Below are 21,007 nucleotides of genomic sequence, written 5' to 3' on the forward strand. Positions count from 1 at the left end.
ATATGAGAATCTGGCTGACTTCTTTATGCCAAACATTAGAGATTTTCAAAAATATAAAACAATGTCACTCTTCTCACTAAATTTTTTGTTTGGGAAAATAGTTATTTTTCACAAAAAATATGTTTATGCTAACATGTAATGGATTTATTACTGTTATTTTAAACCAAATAAATATTTAAAATGTATCAGTTTTAATTTCTAACATGGTAAATATCAATAGATATAACCCATATATATAAACAAAAGCTCTTTGGAGGTCTCAATAATTTTTAAGAGTGTAAAGGGGTCCTGTGACCAAAAAATTTGAGACCCACTATATTGAAAAATCTCACCATGAATTCTCACCTCCTACATATTTCATTTTCAATACACAACTCTGAATTGCTCATCTCTTCATGTAAGCTCATTCCTTGTTCCTAGATTTCCCTGCTATTCTATCTTGTATCTCATCTCACTTCTTTCCACTTACTGACATGAACAGGTTTTTCATTTTACCACCATTTGACAAACCCTCCCCCAGCCGTGATTCCTACCTGGACCACTCAGACCCCCTGTGTTGACTCTTCTCCCTTGCTCTATTTATTCCACTTTAACCATCCTGTGCCCCACTGGTTTTCCCTTGCTTGCTATCACCCCAGTTTCTCCTTTTGTTATGTCATGCTGCAAGTAGAGAGAACCACACAAAACGCTCAACGTTAGTGTTCAGATGCTAGGACTGTACCTTGTAGTCCAAACCATCGGAACAGTTAAAGACCACACACTGGATGGCAAGGGCTTTTGCTAGGTCTTTGGTTGTCTCGGTTTTCCCAGTGCCAGCAGGACCAGCTGGAGCACCTCCCAGGTCGAGCTGCAAAGCACCCATGAGGCAAAGGTAGCAGCGATCCTGAGGAAATCAATAAATTGTTGATTATTGAAGGGAAATTATTGAAGGGAATTGACTCCAGCCACAAATTTATAAGTCCTTTCTACAGGAGGAGGGTCATTACTTTCTATGAAAAGTTTTATAGCAATTGAGATATACTCAAAGATCCAGGCACATAATTAAATAATGCAAATCTCTACTTCACAAAGATGTACATGGGAAATCCTTTCAAGAGTTAATGTTAGATGAAACTTTCCAAGACTATTTTGATAAAAAAGCATTCTTGTGTCAACATTAACTTTAGCGATCAGTCACTTACCGTGAGAGGAGTAATAACTAATCTCGGGCATGCACCCAAATATTCATAGCTATAAGTGTACTGAGAGAGTGCCATTCTAGCCACACAATTATCCAGGTCTATATCCCAATAATAGCGCAGTTGTCTCTGCCAGTCAAAGGATTCGACTTCCTCTACCTACATAAGTGACAATGATACACATATTAGACGCACTAATTTCAGAAAGAAACATACGATTTTACTTAAATGAAACAGTTACCTTGGCTTGAACAAGTTCGGTGACTATGTCTCTTGCATGTACATCAATAGTAATTAAGGCAGTTAGGATGTTTCTGTGTAATTTAGGAAGATTGCCTCGAACTATTGCAGCCAGGGCATTTAATCTCTACAAATTAAAAGAAAAATTGTCTTAATGAATTGTCAAATATCAGCTTACATATAAACATTTTACTATTAAATTTGGAGGAGAAATTTGTCCAAACTATATAATTTGAAGAATGTATAATTCTGTGACCAAACAAGACAACAGTTTAACTTTTTAATTCCTATAATACTTCTGTAAAGTACATACTGTCTTTACCCCTACTTTACATTAGAGTATACTGAGGGTAGAGAGGGAAAGTAACTTGATGGCAGTCACAGTCATGACGGGGCAAAAACGAGATTTGAGTAGACATTTGTCTCAAGGAAAGCCCATGCTCTTAACCACCACACGATGGTGTCTCTAGAGAAGACTGTTCTCCTCAAAAATTAAATGTTATTAAGGTATCACTCCTCATTTTCAGGGGTGGTTTTTCCTTTGATAATCAGAAAATCTGAGCATTTTAACCAAGCCAGTGATTGAATCAAAGCATTTTTTTTCTTTTGATCCCTACATTTTTATTTTTTTTAATTATTATTTTTAAAAATTTTTTCTTTTTTTTTTTATTGTGGTAACACTGGTTTATAACATTATATAAATTTCAGGCATACATCATTGTATTTTGATTTCTGTGTAGATTACGTCATGTTCATCACCCAAAGACTAATTACAATCCATCACCACACACATGTGCCTAATCATCCCTTTCGCCCTCCTCCCTCCCCTCTTCCCCTCTGGTAACCACAAATCCAGTTTCTGTCTCTATGTGATTGTTGTTGTTTTTATCTTCTGCTTATCACTGAGATCATGCAGTATTTGACTTTCTCCCTCTGACTTATTTCGCTTAGCATAATACCCTCAAGGTCCAGCCATGTTGTCACAAATGGATGGATTTCGTCATTTCTTATGACTAAGTAGTATTCCATTGTGTATATATACCACATCTTCTTCATCCATTAGTCCCTTGATGGGCACTTAGGATGTTTCCAAGTCTTGGCTATTGTGAATAACGCTGCAATGAACACAGGGGTGCATGTATCTTTATGCATTCGTGTTTTCATGTTCTTTGGATAAATACCCAGCAATGGAATAGCTGGATCATATGGTAGTTCTATTCTTAATTTTTTGAGGAATCTCCATATTGTTTTCCATAGTCGCTGCACCAGTTTGCACTCCCACCAGCAGCGTTTGAGAGTTCCCTTCTCTCCACATCCTCTCCAACACTTTTTGTTTCCTGTCTTGTTACTAAAGCCATTCTGATAGGAGTGAGGTGATATTTCATTGTAGTTTTGATTTGCATTTCCCTGATAGTTAATGATGTTGAACATCTTTTCATGTCCCTGTTGGCCATCTGTATATCTTCTTTGGAGAAATATCTGTTCAGGTCTTTTGCCCATTTTTTAATGGGGGTGTTAGTTTTTTTGTTGTTGAGTTGTATGAGTTCTTTATATATATTTTGGATATTAACCCCTTATCAGATGTCTGGTTTGCAAATACCTTCTCCCAATTGCTAGGTTGTCTTTTCGTTTTGTTGATGGTTTCCTTTGCTGTGCAGAAGCTTTTTAGTTTGGTGTAGTCCCATTTGTTTGTTTTTTCTATTGTTTCCCTTGCCTGGTCAGATATGGTACTTGAAAATATGTTTCTAAGATATCTCTGGTACTTCTAAAATATGTTTCTGATGTCGAAGAATGTACTGCCTATATTTTCTTCTAGAAGTTTCACGGTTTCAGGTCTTACATTCGAGTCTTTAATCCATTTTGAGTTAATTTTTGTGTATGGTGTAAGGTAAGGGTCTACTTTCATCTTTTTGCATGTGGCTGTCTGGTTTTCCCAGCACCATTTATTGAAGAGACTTTCTTTTCTCCATTGTATGTTCTTGGCTCCCTTGTTGAAAATTAGCTGTCCATAGACGTGTGGGTTTACTTCTGGGCTCTCAATTCTTTTCCATTGATCTGTGTCTGTTTTTGTGCCAGTACCATGCTATTTTGCTTACTATAGCTTTGTAGTATATTTTGAAATCAGGGAGGATGATACCTCCAGCTTTGATCTTTTTTCTCAGGAGTCCTTTAGCTATTCGGGATCTTTTGTTGTTCCATATAAATTTTAGGGTTCTTTGTTCTATTTCACATGTTGGAACTTTGACAGAGATTGCATTGAATGTATAGATTGCTTTAGGAAGTATGGACATCTTAACTATGTTAATTCTTCCAATCTAAGAGCACAGAATATCTTTCCATTTCTTTGTGTCTTCTTCAATTTCTTTTTTTTTTTTTTTTTTTTTTTTTGGTGTATAAACTATTTATTAACAGACCAAGCCTACAGATTTATTTCTTCTTGAAAAATACGGAACGCTTCATGAATTTGCGTGTCATCCTTGCACAGGGGCCATGCTAATCTTCTCTGTATCGTTCCAATTTTAGTATATGTGCTGCCGAAGCGAGCACCTTCTTCAATTTCTTTCAACAATGTTTTATAGTTTTCAGTGTGCAGATCTTTTACCTCTTTGGTTAAGTTTGTTCTTAGGTATTTTATTCTTTTTGTTGCAATTGTAAATGGGATTGTATTGTTAATTTCTCTTTCTGCTACTTCGTTGTTGGTGTATAGAAATGCAACTGATTTTTGTAAGTTGATTTTGTATCCTGCAACTTTACCGTATTCATTTATTATTTCTAAAAGTTTTTTGGTGGATTCTTTAGGGTTTTCTATATATAAAATCATGTCATCTGCTAATAATGACAGTTTCACTTCTTCCTTTCTAATTTGGATCCCTTTTATTTCTTTTAGCCATGCAGGTGAGAATCAGGAGCTCAGGCTATCAAAACTGCTGAAAGCACTTTTGGCTAAATGGCTAAACGGCTAAATCTTTTTCAAAGAGCAGTGCCTCTGAAGGCCTTGAACTGCTGTGCTGCATTTTCACTTGCCGACCCTAATTGGGGCCACCTCTACTGAGTGGTCAAAGGAACTTTCCTCAGAAAGTCTTTTCTCTTCTCTGGTACTCTTTGACATGAAATTCTATTGAAGACCTTCATGAGAGAGTTTTCTCTTATTTCAAGAAAGTTGTTTCCTCCTTTTTCTGTTTTAAGGGTAATTCTTTAAAAACGCAACATTGCTTGGAAGTAGAATTGAATTTGGAGTTAAAGATTATGCAGAGTTGTAAAATGACATTTCCCAACTGTAGCTTAAAAATTCTTGTAGAATGGTATTTAGATGTATTCATTTACTGTTTTATTGATAGTTGCCCGAGGGTTTTACAAAACAGTAGAAAAGCACATCTTGAGCCTAAGAATAGAAATGTCACTAATCCCGGGGTTTTCCTGGATGGAATAAATTTCTGTGCGAGATATCCAGGACCTAGTAAATACAATATCTCCTTAAATGTTGCAAACCATTATAATCCTGACATTTTCCTCTTGAATTGTTTTTTCCTGTTTTTATAAGTATTCATATAAATACTGCACAAATACCAAGGTAGTATCCCTAAGAAAACTTGAACGTAAGTGGTTTTAGTGAGAATCCCAAAGCTCTGTAAGTCATATCAGAGCATTAAAATTTCTGAAATAAAGTGAATTTGCATTAACCATGCCAACAAGAACAACTGAGACCACCCTGCACAGCAGTATGTTCAATGTCACCCTGTTGAAAATCTCACCTTGAAGTTCACTTTTTCAAAAGCTTCCAGGGCCTCCACGTGATTCCCATCTTCTCTTTCCAAACAGTCCGTCAAATCACGGCACCACATGATCTGAGAAACGGTCAGGATCACCTGCGTGGGAACATCTTCCTTAAGTCGGTGATGCATCTCACCAAAAAAGGATTCAGAGAGGGAACTTTAAGGAGTGGTAGTTACTTGAGAAGGGTGGCCAGCAATCACCCAGGTTGTCCTCGGTTTCCCCTGATAGTCAGCGATGGCAGCTTTGCACAGGCGGCGCAGAGATGTGAACATGGCTTCCTCCACCTTACCGAGCCACTCCTCCACATTGCCTCGGGCTTTGAGGCCTTTTCCCAAGCTAACCTAGAAGAGAATCAGAGCAATGATAACGTGGCTTATGTGGGACTGGTAGGCTGTACATCCTTTGTACTTCCAGAAAGAACCCTGCGCTACGTAAACACTGGAGCCCGACCACAAATACTAGAACTTGCTACTGACATACCACTCTACACCTCTCTTTACCCCCCTCTACTTATTGCCTTATTTTACTGCTTCCCATTGGAGCCAACTCCCTGAAAAAGGAGTCTATGTGCACTACACGAATTTCTTCACTTTCTTTTCCTACTTGCTGCATCTGAATTTTGGTCCCAGCCATTCCTCTAAATCTGTTCTCATTACGGTTATCAGTGTTCTCCCAACTGTCAAGTCCAATGGACACTTTTCAGTCCTTCTCATATTTATTTCTTGGACTTCCAATGACCTGACTGCCCTGCTCGTCTTGGTTTCCTGCATCTGTTCTTCTTCTATCCTCCTTTAAATTTCATGTTTTCCCTGGAACCTAGCCTTGGTCCCTCTCTTTTCTTCTGCACTAGTGATGAGCAAATTCTTTTTCAAGAGGATCAATTTGTCACCAACTAGGGGCCTCAAGAAACTCAAAGGTGGGTTTGGAAGCAATTAACTGTTTTTCCAAGTTGTTTCTTTTCCTTTTGTCTGTTAAGGAGATGTAACCACCAGCCATCCTGAAACTGACCAAGCCTCACCACAAGAGCTATGCCCATGACCTTTGCATTATTTTTAATGCAAAGATCTCTCCAGGAGGAGCTTAGGCCTCATTATGTGGAAGCATGTTCTCCAACTGAGCCTGTGCAAGGGAATACCCGCCTCTCCCTTTTGAATATTCATTCCCCAACCAAATAAAAGTTCCTGCTTTCCTTTGTTAGGGGACACCATGACTTTGGAAATGGTTCCTCATGGCCTCCTATTTGCTGTAAATACACTTTACTTTGTGAGACAACTTCCACTGGTGTAGAGTCTTATTTAACTCACCAGGAGGTGAGCCCACTTGGTTCTGTACCAAATTCAGGACAAATAAAATATTTATGGGCTCCTGCCACTCCCACTACTGTGCTCTAACTGGACTGAAATCTTGGCATTTTCCTGCACAGTTCCTCTGTGTGGAATGCTCTCCCTCCCCCGCCTCCTCTCCATCTTCCTTGGCTCCCTTTGTGTATGTGTGTGTGTGTGTGCACGCGCGTGTCTGTGTCTGTGTCACTTTCCTCTGTGAAGTCACTTGGTTCCCCACAGTCTGCTAATGCATTTACTTGCTTGGTGTTTGCTGTTTGTCAGGTACTGTACAGCGTCCTGGAGACACCGTTGCCAACAATGACAACTAACACTTTCATAGCACCCACTGGGTACTGTTCTAAGCGATTTACACATAGTAACACTTGAAAATCCTCAGCATCTGATTAACCAGGCACTATTGCTAATCTCTGTTTCATAGATGAGGTTGAAGGGGTGGGACTTGAGCCAAGTGGCCTGGCAGTAGAACTGGCGCTCCTAACCAGTCCACTCCTATGCCTCTTGTGGAGAGTTGAGTAAGATATGGCTCCAGTTTTCTCCACTCTGTTCCCAAGAACAGGGCCGCCTCTGTCATTGCATTTACTGTGGTGCTCTTCAATTGTTTAGTTGACTATGTCTCCACTAGACTTCAAGCTCTTTGAGGGCCAGAATTTTGTCTTGGCTATCTTTGAGACTGCTGAGCCAGCAAAGTACCAGTATGCAGTAGCACTTGAATGCTCAGAGGGACAATGAATAAACCTCTACCTTCAATCCTAGAAGAGTAACAAAGTTTACCTGTAAAGAATTATAAACAAAAAGCACCTTACCCTTTCTCCCTCTGGTGATAGCATCGCTAAAATATCATTGGTATAAACCTTTTCTGGCTCTCCATCCATACCAGGAATTTTTCCTTCAGCAGGAGGCATGAGAGCAAATTCAAGCTTTGAAATGGAATCGAAGCATTTCCTCAAGTGTGGCTGCACAGCTTGGGGATTTCGTGTCTGGGCCAAAATCTCCAGAAGTTCATCATTTGACAAGAAGTAAAATCTGGATTAAAGAAAATAATTAAACTATAACTTGAAATTGAAGCAAACCTTATATAGACATGAAAGATAAATCCCTTAGCCACATCTCTTCTCCATCTACTAATGTCCTGGACCTCTGACCTACTGGTCCTGGGTTTCTGGGCAGGCCGTGTGTCTCTAAATACGATTGTTGTGAAGATTAGTGCGATGCATCTCAAACATCTAGAATTAATGCCTAGTACATAAAAGATAGATATTTTTCATAGAAATTATAAAAAATACTAGCTCTTACTGATATTGATTTGTTCACATGTCTGTGTTACTTGGCTTTAGCCCCTAGAGTGAAGATATGTGGGAACTTTATTTGGTTCTATGAATATACACATGTGGGCCATGCTGGTGTGATCCTGCATGGGATTTTCTTAGATCCTGCCCAACAGGGCCATTTGGAGGCATGAACAGACCCTAGGAAAAGAACTGAAGAAGGAGCATATCTGGATGTCCAGGGATGAGGGCCTGGCCAGAGAAGACACTTTACTTTTGTGGAGGGAGCTGCCTGTGAGAGATCCCTCAAGACTGGAGGGAGAGGTAAAGAGCCCATGGCAGGCCCCATGTGAGAGAGACGAGCAAGATGGGTACTAGCCAAGTCAGGCATGTCCTGCCACCTTTCCTCTCATTCCTTCCATGCCCCAAACCTGGGGACCTCAGAAATCTAGTAGGAAGTGGGGAGGGTTGATTACCACACATCCTCATCATCATTAAAGCCTTCAGCCCTGCCACAGCCTTGGGCCGAGAGGGGGAAGCTTTAATTCTGAAAGAAGTTCAGAGTTTTGATTATTACAGATCATTTATTGGGTTAAGGTGACGAGGTGTTTTTTTTTTTTTTTGTATTATTATCTGAGACTGACCAGAAAATTCATGAAGCCTGCTCAAGATTTTGTCCAGAGGCAGGAAGAAACTAGCCCTGAGTAGGGAATGCAGAGGTGGTCATTGCTAGAAATAAAGATGCTTTTGGTTGCACTCTATCAGTCGTTTCTTTAACATATCACATAAAGTAATAATTAATTTGTCCCCATGCCTCTTTTTCAACTAATGAAACAGACAACTATAAAGATTACACCATGAGCCCTGAGGAAGCAGGAACAGTATTGTACTCATCTTGTGTCCCTAGGACCTAACTTGGTCTGTGAATCATAGTAAGTCTTCACTAAGACTTGTAGAGTGAAATCAATGCTGCATAGAGCCTCCTGACCTAATAACTGTTGCAGGCCTGGTTGATGTAATTCTAAACAAACGGAAAAATGAAAGCTGACGCTTTTTGGTGTTCAATATTATCACAGGTAAATTTGTGCCAGGTTTCTTCAAATATCAAAAGCAGTGTACAGTTTTTCTCTGGCCTTGGGAGAGCCAGGCTGGAACCACTGATTTAAGAGTGAAATAGACAAAAGGCACATTCCAAACCTCAAACCCTTCCATCTTTTTCCATGTTACCTGAATGAGGTTTTAGTAAGATTTATGTGCAGTCTTAAAGCCCTACTACCTCTGTTAAAACTCAACCACATTGTCTGGATCTTGAATTTCCTGTGCACGCACATACCTGTCCTGGTATGCAACAAAACCCCTCTCAACGAAGCAACCCAGATAAGCACCTGATCCTGTTGCCCCAGTGCTTGTCCTAGGACAGACCTTATGGCCATTTCCTTAACAGCTAACCAGAAAAATCCATGAAAGATGAAGCATTTTGCTAATGTTCCCTGTGTTACGGCACAATGTGCCCCAGTGACTGAAGTTAGGAGCTTTTGCTACCATCCAGTGGTCATATTCTGGTCTCATGTAACTCTGTGGTAATGGTTTAATCTACATGGCTGTCCACCTGTTAACCATGAGTTCCATTAGGGCTGGGATCCAGCCTTTCCTTCTTTGTATCTTAGCACTAAGCATAACATTTGGTATGCTTTTAGAACGAATAGATGAATAAAACATTTCATTTGGAATTTGTGAAATGATGTCTTAGACAACTTCTACAGTGACACTCGTAGGCTACCAATTAACCTAAAGAAACTTGCTTAGGCAACACAGGTCTCTCTAACTTTTCACATACACATCTGTGGACACACGCACACATGCAGGCACACCCACACACACCCAACAGTGAAACAATGTTGCAGTCAAGAATCCTTCCAGCACCTTGGATACTTACCCACTTAAACCTTGACCAAATATTGTATCTTTATTCTTAAGACTTAGACTTCCCAATCAAGACACTAGCTGGATTGCCATTATCGTGTATCTTTCTGAGTTCCCTCTCTGGTTCCCTGATGTTTTGAGGTTATGGTTTGTTTTTAAGTATATCCTTTTAAATTAATGGATAGTCTTAACTACTAAAAAATACATAGGTAGTTTTATAAACTTACCTTGGAAAGATAATTCTTTTTGATTCTAAATATGCCTCTAGACACTTCTGAATTTGGTCAAGTAATGCATTATTGTTTTGAAAAGTCTCCAGAAGTCCTGTTTATTGAAAAGCAAAAAAAGGTATTGGTAAAATTGTGTTAAAATAAATAGAGAATATAATTTTAAGTGGAAGTAAAATATGACATTAACCTTTTAAAAGCTTTGGTTTTATTTGATAAAAGAATAGCATAATAAATTAAAATTTGGGGGGTTGGCTAAGAATGTTAACTATTACTTTTAATAATAACATTAATTTAAATATTAATTTTAATATTTATCATAGATGAACAGGATTTACTTTGAAAATTTTTAGCTGGCATCCCCCACTTTTGGGGGCTGGGAACACACAAATCAAAGCCAAACAGTTGTCTTCTCCTTGACCTCCAAACAAAGCCAGCCTCTAACACTACACACTCTCTGTCACTTTCTCACTCATGTCTTCTATTTCCTCTGCCATCTTTAGATCCTGAAATTGTGGCAATGGGATTCTATTTCTTTATCGCTAAACTGTAGCACCTTAAGGAGCAACACTTATGTCTCACTTAACTGTGAAGTTTTGGTGCCTATCCTAGTACCTGGCTTCTCCATCCACCCAAGAACCAAATCCAGTCTTTACCATGGTCTCCAAGGCTCCACATGATCAAGGACTCAATCTAATCCCAACCCCCCACCCAAACACACTTACCTCTGGCCTCACCTCCTAAGGCCTTCTCCTCGTGCACTCCACTCCAACCCACTCTGGCTTCCTTGCTAACAGTTGTGCATGCTGAGCGGGCTCTCATCTCAGGGTCTTTGCCTTTGTTCTCTCTGCCTTTAACAATCCTCCCTTAGATCCACATACATGTATCATCCTCTCATTCCTGCAGGTTTTTTCTCAAAAGCCCCTTTATCAAAAAAGCCATCACACACACACACACACACACGGCAGCCCCCAGATACTCTCTAGCCCTTTTACTCTGCTTAATTTTTCTTCATAGCTTTATCATCACCTGAAATGATATATACATGCCCACACTTCTTTATCTGAAATCCCTAGAACCAAATGCATTTTGGAATCATACTTTTTTTAAATTTCAAGAGTTATATCGTATAACAAGTCCAGTAGGGACTTGTGCAGCACTCTGTAATCAAACACATTAATACTTTTGCAGCAAAATGTTTGAATATGCACATTAAGTAGAGTGGTAGGCAGAATGAAGGTCTCTCAGAGATGGCCACGTCCTAATCCCCAGAACTTGATAATATGTTAATCTATATGGAAAAAGGAACTTGGCAGATGTGATTAAGTTAAGGATCATGGGATCCTTAGGAGATCATAAGGAGATCCTCATGGGATCAAAGATGATCTTGGATCATCCAGTGATACCAATGTAATCACAGGAGTCCTTACAGTGGGAGGCAAGAGAGTCAGGGGCAAAGAAGGAGATGTGATGATGAAAGCACAGGGTGGAGTGATGCAATCACTAACTGGAAGGGGACCAGGAGCCAAGGAATATGGGCAGCATCTAGAAGCCCAAAGTTTTCAATTCCATCGTACCATATAGTTTTCTTTTCTGTTTCTGTTTTATCTAAGAGTCTTTGGGCAAAAAGCATAGCCCAGCGGGCTGCCTCTGCTTGTCAGGGAAGCTGTTGGGGTATTCACCAGGATAGGCCATGTGCTGCCATTTGCAGAACAAGCCAGCTTGCTGAGGCTTTGATACAAAGCATAAAGATCAATAACCATGTGTGCGTACCTGGAAAGACTTTGATTCCACGTCTTATGGGACGTGGAACAGAACTTATTAAAACACATTTCAACCCTGAGATTAGAATTATAATTAGTGGTAATATTTTTAGCTGGTTGTAACGAATTAATTAAAAATAAGATGTGGAAATTTTTATGGTTATGAGTCTGTGAGAGCTTTAGCAGAATGTGTCAAATAAATGTAAACATATGTCTTATAGTCAAAATTGTGAGATAGAAGCATCACTGATACTTGTGGCAGCATTCCCAAACTATAAAAATACAGCAAAGAGGGGCTGGCCCTGTGGCGTGGTGGTTAAGTTTGGTGCACTCCGCTTTGGCAGCCCAGGTTCATGGGTTTGGATCCCGGGTGCAGACCTACACTACTCATCACCATGCTGTGGTGTCAACACACATACAAAATACAGGCAGACTGACACAGATGTTAGCTCAGGGCTAATCTTTCTCAAGCAAAAAAAGAGGAAGATTGGCAATAGATGTTAGCTCAGGGTGAATCTTCCTCAGCAAAAAAAAAAAAAAAAAAAAAAACAGCAAAGAGAAGCAGATTCTTGTGTGCCAAAACTATGAACTAAGCCAAGAGATGACAATAATATTAATAACAATAATAAAAAGTACAGCATTCAATTCATATTGCTTAGCAAGAGTGTCAAATGTACTACAAATATTCCTAGTCATCAATGCTGACTAGAATCAACTAGAATCAAGGGTTGAATGTACAACATATTATTAGAATCTTATAGATGGTAAAAATTTTAGATGATTATAAAGTCTTTTTGTTTGTTTGTTTTTAAAATTTTGTTTTATACCTGGTTGAGTGGCTGCTCGAAGAGCGTTAGGCAGCCGGTTCACCTTCCTCATGATTTCTTTCCATGACTTATCCACTTGAAGGAACATCTTGGCCTCTGCAGGCAATTGCCTCTGAATATCTGGAGCATTAAAAATACTTTCTAGGTAGAGCCAGTTTCTCTGGCAGTTCAGCCACTCTTCCTAGGAGAAAAATATGGACATTATCAAATTTTAAACCAAAAATTGAAAACAGTTACATTAAAAATAATTACATGGGAACTCACTATATCTTTTTCCTTTTGGGGGCTTCTCACAGGTCCTTTGAAATGAAACCTCCTAAAGGGTCCAAGACTCACCTCAGCCTGATCTCAACCCATTCTCCTCTGAGTAGAGTTATAATGAGTCTACTGTGTTGGTAACCGCAATGGACCCAGAGAAAGAGGATTAAAATGCCCAGAGGAGACATTCTAGGGGGAGACAAGATACTTACTTAAAGGAATCTGAAGGGTTGGAAGTGCTAAGTTTAGTGACTATTTCCAAATATAGAAAGGGTTATCAATAAAAGTGGTTTTCTGGCCTCAATTATGTCTATATTCTTCCCTCTCCCCCCCCTTTTTTTTTAAAGAAATATGACTCATTTTCTTCAATCAAAAAAGTAAAACCTGCTTGTGGTGGAACATGTAGTAAATACAGAAGACTGGGAGGAAGAAGAAAATCACTCTTTGCCTCTCCTCTTAGAGGTAATCATGTTAATCAAAGAAACCAGAAGTGCAGGGTCAGAACTAAAGTCTGTGGACTTCACCCTTCCTCTGTGCGTCTGGCCACTGCATGTGCAGACCCAAGATCCGTGAGAGTTTCTCACCTCTCACTTTAGATTTGGGAGTTATGTCTAAGCTTTAATGTCACAACCACCCCCTGGTTTATCTCCGGTCTCACACTTTCCACACTGTTAATTCTCTGGAGGTCCCCACTACTCAGCACCGGCTTCTTTTAAGGACCCTCTATGAAAACATGTCCTCTGCTTTGATGTGTAGTCCCTTCCTTCATAGGGCTCAGCCATCAGTACAGAAGGCTGGACGGGGGTCAAATTATAAGATGTGCATTGAAGAGGAAGGATTCCTGAAAAAGTTCTCTACGAAACAAAGTTGAAACAAACTGTCTTTTCCTACTTAGTGCCTTTATTATTTCAAAGATAACTTTTCATATTAGAATATATAGGCACCTACACGTAATTAAATCGAACTTAAAATCTGAAGTTTAAGGAAGATATTAGATGGGAACAAAGTGAGATCAATATAAGCGGGTTCTTGTTTTACTATGGGATAATCTGAGGTAGAATAAAATAAAAAGGAGGTACGTGCCACAAGGAAGCGTATCAAGGAGACTTCAAGTAACAGTGAGTGTTTTTCCAGTAAATATGAGGTGGTTGTAGCAAGACTCTTAAGGTGGCCCCCAAGATCACACCCTTGTGTGGTCATCTCCTCTTGAGTGTGGGCACCACCTGTGACTTGCTTCTGGCCATACAGAACATGGCAAAGGTAACAGCATGTACATGGTTACAGGTACATTACATAAGACTGTAACATCCATCTTGCCAGGGGACTTTCTCTTCCTTGCTAGATTGAGGAAGCACATCATCACGTTGGGGAAGCCCACTTGGAAAAAAACTGTGGGCAACATGTAGGAGCCGAGGACAGTCTCTGGCTGACACTGGCAAGAAATTAAAGCCCTTAGTCCCAGAGTTACAAGGAAATTATTTTTGCCAACAACCTGAGTGAGCTCAGAAGTGGATCCTTCCTTTGTTGAACCTTTTATGAGAGCCCAGTCCTAGCCCACATCTTGATTGCAGCCTGTGAGATCCTAAGCAGGAGACCCAATTAAGCCATGGCTGAACTCCTGATCCACAGAAACTGTGGGATAATAAATTTACATTGTTTTACACCACTAAATTTGTGGTATTTTGTTTCACAGCAATAATAACTAATACAAGGGTGATGGAAATAACATTAAGCTGTATAATCACACAAAGAAGAGCTCAATATGTTTGCATTTTCCTTACATCCTGAATATAATAAAATGTCAACAATTAAATCTTACATCTAAACCAGACAATATATTTAAATGATTCAATAAATGATTTCTGGGCCGGCCCTGTGGCTTAGCGGTTAAGTGCGTGCGCTCCGCTGCTGGCGGCCCGGGTTCGGATCCCGGGCGCGCACTGACGCATCGCTCCTCCGGCCATGCTGAGGCCGTGTCCCACATAAAGCAACTAGAAGGATGTGCAGCTATGACATACAACTATCTACTGGGGCTCTGGGGGAAAATAAATAAATAAAATTATTAAAAAAAAATACATGATTTCTAAGGTCCTGTGGCTCTCCATTTCTCTGAGTCCAAGAATTGAAATGATCCTTACTCACCAATGTTTGATTAAATAAAGCAAGTTGTTTCTGCCACTCATCCACTCGAGTTTTCAGTGGACCGACATAACGTGATGAGGCAATGGTTGCAATGTTGATGGTGCTGTCATCAAGAAGGACCTTTTAAGAAAGAAGAAAATGGATGCAACATCAAGTGTTTGTGCTTTCAACGATAATTACAGATATCTAATCACAAGAGTCTATTCAAAAGCCAACTTTTTGAATGAATGGCTTAGTCTCATCTAGTGTTTCCTACCCATCCACTTTCCCTCCTTATCCCTTTCACTGTGGCTTACAACACACTGTGATGTTCTCTCAAATGTCACCAAGGGACTTCCAATGGCCAAATCTTGGCTATTTCTGTAATTATGAATGGCACAAGTTTTTGTTTGGTTCAACACTCTTTTCCTCTCTCCCCCTGCTTTTAGGTATCTGGTATCTTCTTTACACCTTTTGGTCATCTAAGCTTTTATTTCTCAAAGTACTCAAAACTTGCAAAATTAGCTGTCTTCTCTATCAAATGAAATATCACCTTCCCTCAATTATCTTGAGGAAGAGGGAAATTGAACTCATTCATATCAAGCTCTGAATGATTATAGACAGTTTTCCCTTTACCTCTCTCCCCTACTCCTCCCCCTTACACTACAGTAGCCCTCACAGAACATGTGCATTTTTAAAAATGTATCCGTTATTCTAAAGGATTTTAACTGCTCTATTTAAATCTTGAACTTCCTGAGGGCAGAAGCCTCATCACCTAGCATCACTTGGCCTCATACTGACTGACTTTCATCTTGGGTCTACTTTCCCATCCACTGCCCAGAGTGATGTCTGGTCCTGCTCTTTCAACCAACATCTGAGAAAGCCATTTCATCTCCAATTCTGGCCTTGGTACACCCTAATAGGCCAGGAATTTGCTTTTTAAATTGGGCTGTGAGACCCAGATCCCTTTGCTAAACAAACGTGCCTTTGGATTTTAAGTCACTAAGAATATTCCAAACACATGGGTTAGATTTATCTTCTTTTATTGTTCATAGAGCATGACCATCTACTCTTAACCTCAAAAAATTCAAGCGAACTTAGCTTCTTAGTGTGCCATCAACCTGAAATGCTCATACACATTTCTTTGCCTCATTTAAATGGTTGGAGATGCCCTTTATTCTCACCTGTGTCTATCAAATTCCATTCACTCTTTCAGGTCCAGCATGTCTTGGCTGGTCTAGGAAGGACTCTCTGATCATCTCACCCACAAATGATCTCTTTGCTTTTCTAAATTCTTCAACAGTTATCAACTGTAGGGTTATAACTCTTAGATGTATATGCTATTCTATTGCTTTGCTAAATATTTCATGTACAAGCATTTATGTCAATTATTCATATTCCTATGTTGCCTTCCCAATTAGATTTTTTCTTACTAAGTAACTCTTGCATTTCATTCCTTCATCATAATCTCCCATAGAAGATATAGGACTAGCTCTGGCCAGAATCTTACCATAAGTTTTCAATAAGCTAGTTACCCACCTGTATGTCGTCTGTGCCGCCCAGGATAAATACATCTTTGGAGTCACGGTGAGGTAGAACAACAAATTCGGTTGTTTTCCACGAATCCTCCACCTTAGAAATAATTCAGGACTTAAGACATCTAAATTCATTTGTGTTTAGGCACTCAATAAATGCATGTGGAATGAAATAAGTGAAAACTCCATAATTATCCCATTCTCCTCCTTACTGCCTTTAAAATTCTTAAAATTCTCTTTTTGGCTAGATGATACTGATTTGCTTAATTTTATTGACTAATGTTAACACATATGAATAACTGGTGATACTTTAATGTGTATTTTCTACCACTTTATGCTTTAATTAAAAGAAAAAAAAGTTTTTTTACACAGATGATTGGTAGCTATGTGTGTATTTTTAGGGGAAGGAGGTAGCACCCTAAGTAGGGAAGTCTTCTCAATGTCTTTTGAAGCATTTCACATAGTTAGTCTTCTCTTGTAGTTTGAAAGATAATGTATTTGGGTATAATATATCTTCCTTAATAAGTAGTTGTTTATGTAAGCATGCAGATTTCAAACTTTGTGGCCATCAATTTGCTTTTGGGGTATAAGCTAAGTAGAAAGAGGATATTTATAGAGGTGATAACAATAATAACGAGAATAAATGTAAGGCAGCAACAGAAGAATGACTCACAATGAGAGGGTGAAAGCGGCAATGCTGGACAATCCATCCAGCTAAACCAAAAGTTGGTGATATTCATGCTGAATATGAAAACCTTTACATTGCCTGACCTTCAGAATATACATTTTTCAGCTTTACCTTTTTAAGAATTGTTTCTAAGGCAGCTTCTCCTGAAGCCTGTCCTGAAATGTCCTGGATTTCTTGGCCAAAGTCAAAAACATGCAACTCAGAGAGTTTCTTCAAGGTTAATGGAACGTCAAGGTCCACTAGTGTGGCATCAACTGTTTGCTCAATTGTGACCCAATGTCTAGGCTTCAAAGTTGGGTTCCTCAAGTCAATGATAACTGGAAGCTGGAAAACAAACATTCTCAGAGGCACCACGCTTTTTATCTTAAAAACATAGCCCAAGGCTTCTGGTTTCAAAATTTGGAAATGAGGAGCTGGAAAGAACACCACTTATACTCTTACAACAAAGAAAATCTAGACAAACTGCAAAGTAATGACTTGTATTGAACCCATCAGAAAACTGAGGCTGCAGGGGAACCAACTAACTTAAAATTTGGGGAGAGTCTGGTACTCACAGGTTTCTCCACAGCAAGAAACAGGACCTGAGAATTTGCTTACTTAGGACAGATGCCTTGGGCTACCATTTAAGCAAGTAAGAAGATTCAGCTAAATTTTAAAAATAAATTGCTAAAGACTGAGTGTAGGGTAGCATGATAATGTGAAGTCTCTGGGGGCTACAAATATAGAGATGTTCATAGGGATGATTGGGAGAATCCTAAGAAAGCCTACCTTATGGTGCTGGCTGGGGGAGGGAAACAGCAGTCACTACTGCAACTCTAACCAACCCATCTCTCCTAGCTTCCCTCTGGAACAAAAGTCTTAACGTCAAGGAAGGGAGCAACAAAAACCGTCACCTTAAGGCATTGGTGATAACTAATTGTATGTATCTCTATGTAACTGAAGAGGTATGTAATGAAGAAACTGTATGTAACTGAAGAAACAGAACAGGGGGGAAAAAAGCTCTACTCATTGGGGAGGGACAGAAATACATTCTAGGCTCATTAGTATAACTGGAGGAGGGGCAGGACCACCTGTGAAGGTCAGAATTCTGAGAACAAGGGAGCCACTGCCTTGCTAAGATAGTGGCTTAATCAGAACATGAGGGAATGGCCCTCCTCACCTCTCTCACCAGGCTAACAAGTACTGAGTAAAAATAATAGTGGAATACAGAGTGGAGAGCTAGAAGAGACAGATTCTCTCTGGGCACAACACAAAGGGAGGACCCAAGATCGGGGGAAAAAGAAATTTAAAAAAATGATCTTTGGTGCAACTATGACACACAACTATCTACTGGGGCTTTGGGGAAAAAAAAAAGGAGGAGGATTGGCAATAGATGTTAGCTGAGAGCCAGTCTTCCTCAGCAAAAAGAGGAGGATTAGCATGGATGTTAGCTCAGGGCTGATCTTCCTCACAAAAAAAAAAAAAAAAGATCTTTGGCAAACCAGCCCAAACCCTAAACACAAAGTATCACTAGAACAATTTGAAGGCTGTGGTATACTGAGGATAACCACAGCAACACCAACCTCAAATCTACCTCAATTCATAACTAGGTTTAACATAACATGCCACACAAAAAGCCAAGTAAAAGGAGAGTTATGCTTACCTCCAGGCATAAAATTATTTATCTCAGTATCTACTATACTACGTAAGTTATCTGGCTTTCAACAAAAATTTAAGAAGTATATTAAAAGGCAAGACAAATATACATCAAAGAGACAAAACATAATCAGAACCAGACTCAGATATGACACACACGTTGGAATTGACAGAGAATTTAAAATAATTGTAATTAATATGTTAATGGCTCTAATGGAAAAGGTAGACAACATGCAAGATCAGATGGGAAATGTCAATAGAAAGCTAGAAACTAAAAATCAAACAGAAATGTTAGAAATAAAAAAGACAGTAAGACATAAAGAATGACTTTGATGAGCTTGATATAGCCAAGGAATCAGTGAACTTGAAGTTAAGTGAGTAGAAATTCCCCAAACTGACACACAAAGAGAAAAAATAGTAACACTCACCCCCCCAAAAAAAACCCCAGATGAGAACATCCAAGAGCTGTGGGACAAAATCAAATGGTCTAACATATATGCAATAGAAATTCCAGAAGGAGAAGAGAGATAGAAAACAGAGCAGAAGAGATAGTTGAAGCTGCAATTTTTTCAAAATTAAAGACAGACACCAAACCACAGATCCAAGAAACTTACACCACCAAGGAGGATAAATACAAACTGTAAGCAACAACACACACCTAAGGCATATCACACTACAAATTCTCAAAAACCAAGAAAAAAAGAAAATCTTGAAGGCAGACAGACAAAAAGAAAACGTATTATCTACAGAAGAACAAGGATAAGAACTACAGCAGACTTCCTGTCCGAAACCACGCAAGCAAAAAGATAATGAAAGGATACTTTTAAATTGCTGAAACAAAAAACAAAACTTGTCAATTCAGAATTATATACCCAGAAAAAAATGTCATTCAAAATAAAGGATAAATCACGCCTGTCAGAATGGCTATAATTAACAAGACAGGAAACAACATGTGTTGGAGAGGATGTGGAGAGAAGGGAACTCTCATACACTGCTGGTGGGAGTGCAAACTGGTGCAGCCACTATGGAAAACAGTATGGAGATTCCTCAAAAAATCAACGATAGAACTACCATATGATCCAGCTATTCCACTGCTGGGTATTTATCCAAAGAACTTGAAAACACCAATTTGTAAAGGTACATGCACCCCTGTGTTCATTGCAGCATTATTCACAATAGCCAAGACTTGGAAGCAACCTAAGTGCCCATCAAGGGACGAATGGAGAAAGAAGATGTGGTGTATATACACAATGGAATACTATTCAGCCATAAGAAACGATGAAATCCAGCCATTTGTGACAAGATGTATGGACATTGAGGGTATAATGCAAAGTGAAATAAGTCAGAGGGAGAAGGTCAAATACCGTATGATTTCCTTCATTAAGTAGTAGATAATAACAACAATAAACAAACACATAGAGACAGAGATTGGATTGGTGGTTACCAGAGGGGAAGAGGGGAGAGAGGAGGGTGAAAGGGATAATTCGGTACATGTGTGTGGTGATGGGTTGTAATTAGTATTTTGGGGTGAACATGATGTAATCTATGCAGAAATAGAAGTATAATGATGTACACCTGAAATTTTTACAATGTTATAAACCAATGTTACTGCAATAAACAAAAAATTTTAAAAAATAAATAAATAAATAAAAATAAAGGATAAAGACTTAAAAAAATTTTAGGGAGTTCATTGTTAGCATACCTACTCAATCAGAAATATTAAAGGAAGTTCTTTAGGCAGAATGAACATGCTGTGAGTCAGAATCTTAGATCCACACAAAGAAACAAAGGATACTAGAAATGGAATAAAGGTAAAATTTTATTTTCTTTCCATTTTTATTGTTCTAAAAGATAACTATGTAAAACAAAAATAGTTGCAATATGTTGCGTTTATAGGATATGTAAAGGTAAAATACATGACAATATTAGCACAAAGGATGAGAGGGAAGATTGGGAGCATACTACTATAAAGTCTTTACACTGCATATGAAGCAGTATAATACAATTTGACAGCTGACTTGAATGAATTGAAAATCTATATTTTAAATCTAGAGTAACTACTAAAAATTGCTTAAAAAAAGGTACGAGGGGCTGTTCTGGTGGTGTAGTGGTTAAGTTCACGTGTTCCGTTTTGGCAGCCCAGGGTTCACCGGTTCGGATAGTGGGTGTGGACCTACTCACCGCTCATCAAGCCATGCTGAGGTGGCATCCCACACAGAACTAGAAGGAC

The 21,007-nt window shown here is 39.1% G+C and overlaps 1 protein-coding gene and 1 non-coding gene across 2 annotated transcripts in view; both read right to left on the reverse strand.

The window, feature by feature from the left end:
• DNAH6 (dynein axonemal heavy chain 6) overlaps positions 1-21,007 on the reverse strand; it is a 271,015-nt gene that overhangs the window by 151,012 nt on the left and 98,996 nt on the right. The window contains exons 19-29 of the mRNA XM_004437202.3: positions 17,254-17,466; positions 16,459-16,551; positions 14,941-15,060; positions 12,541-12,721; positions 9,951-10,047; positions 7,339-7,558; positions 5,369-5,533; positions 5,171-5,284; positions 1,420-1,545; positions 1,182-1,337; positions 722-883 (exon numbers count right to left, since the gene is read on the reverse strand). Coding sequence (XP_004437259.2) covers positions 722-883; positions 1,182-1,337; positions 1,420-1,545; positions 5,171-5,284; positions 5,369-5,533; positions 7,339-7,558; positions 9,951-10,047; positions 12,541-12,721; positions 14,941-15,060; positions 16,459-16,551; positions 17,254-17,466 — 1,647 coding nt within the window. The remainder of the gene's footprint in view (positions 1-721; positions 884-1,181; positions 1,338-1,419; positions 1,546-5,170; positions 5,285-5,368; positions 5,534-7,338; positions 7,559-9,950; positions 10,048-12,540; positions 12,722-14,940; positions 15,061-16,458; positions 16,552-17,253; positions 17,467-21,007) is intronic.
• Positions 3,859-3,965, reverse strand: LOC147915903 (U6 spliceosomal RNA). Its single transcript, XR_015553722.1, has one exon. It is a non-coding gene; the product is annotated as a U6 spliceosomal RNA (small nuclear RNA).

The sequence above is a fragment of the Ceratotherium simum genome, chromosome 11, assembly GCF_057802395.1.
Source record: "Ceratotherium simum simum isolate JZ-2026a chromosome 11, ASM5780239v1, whole genome shotgun sequence".
NCBI lineage: Eukaryota > Metazoa > Chordata > Mammalia > Perissodactyla > Rhinocerotidae > Ceratotherium > Ceratotherium simum.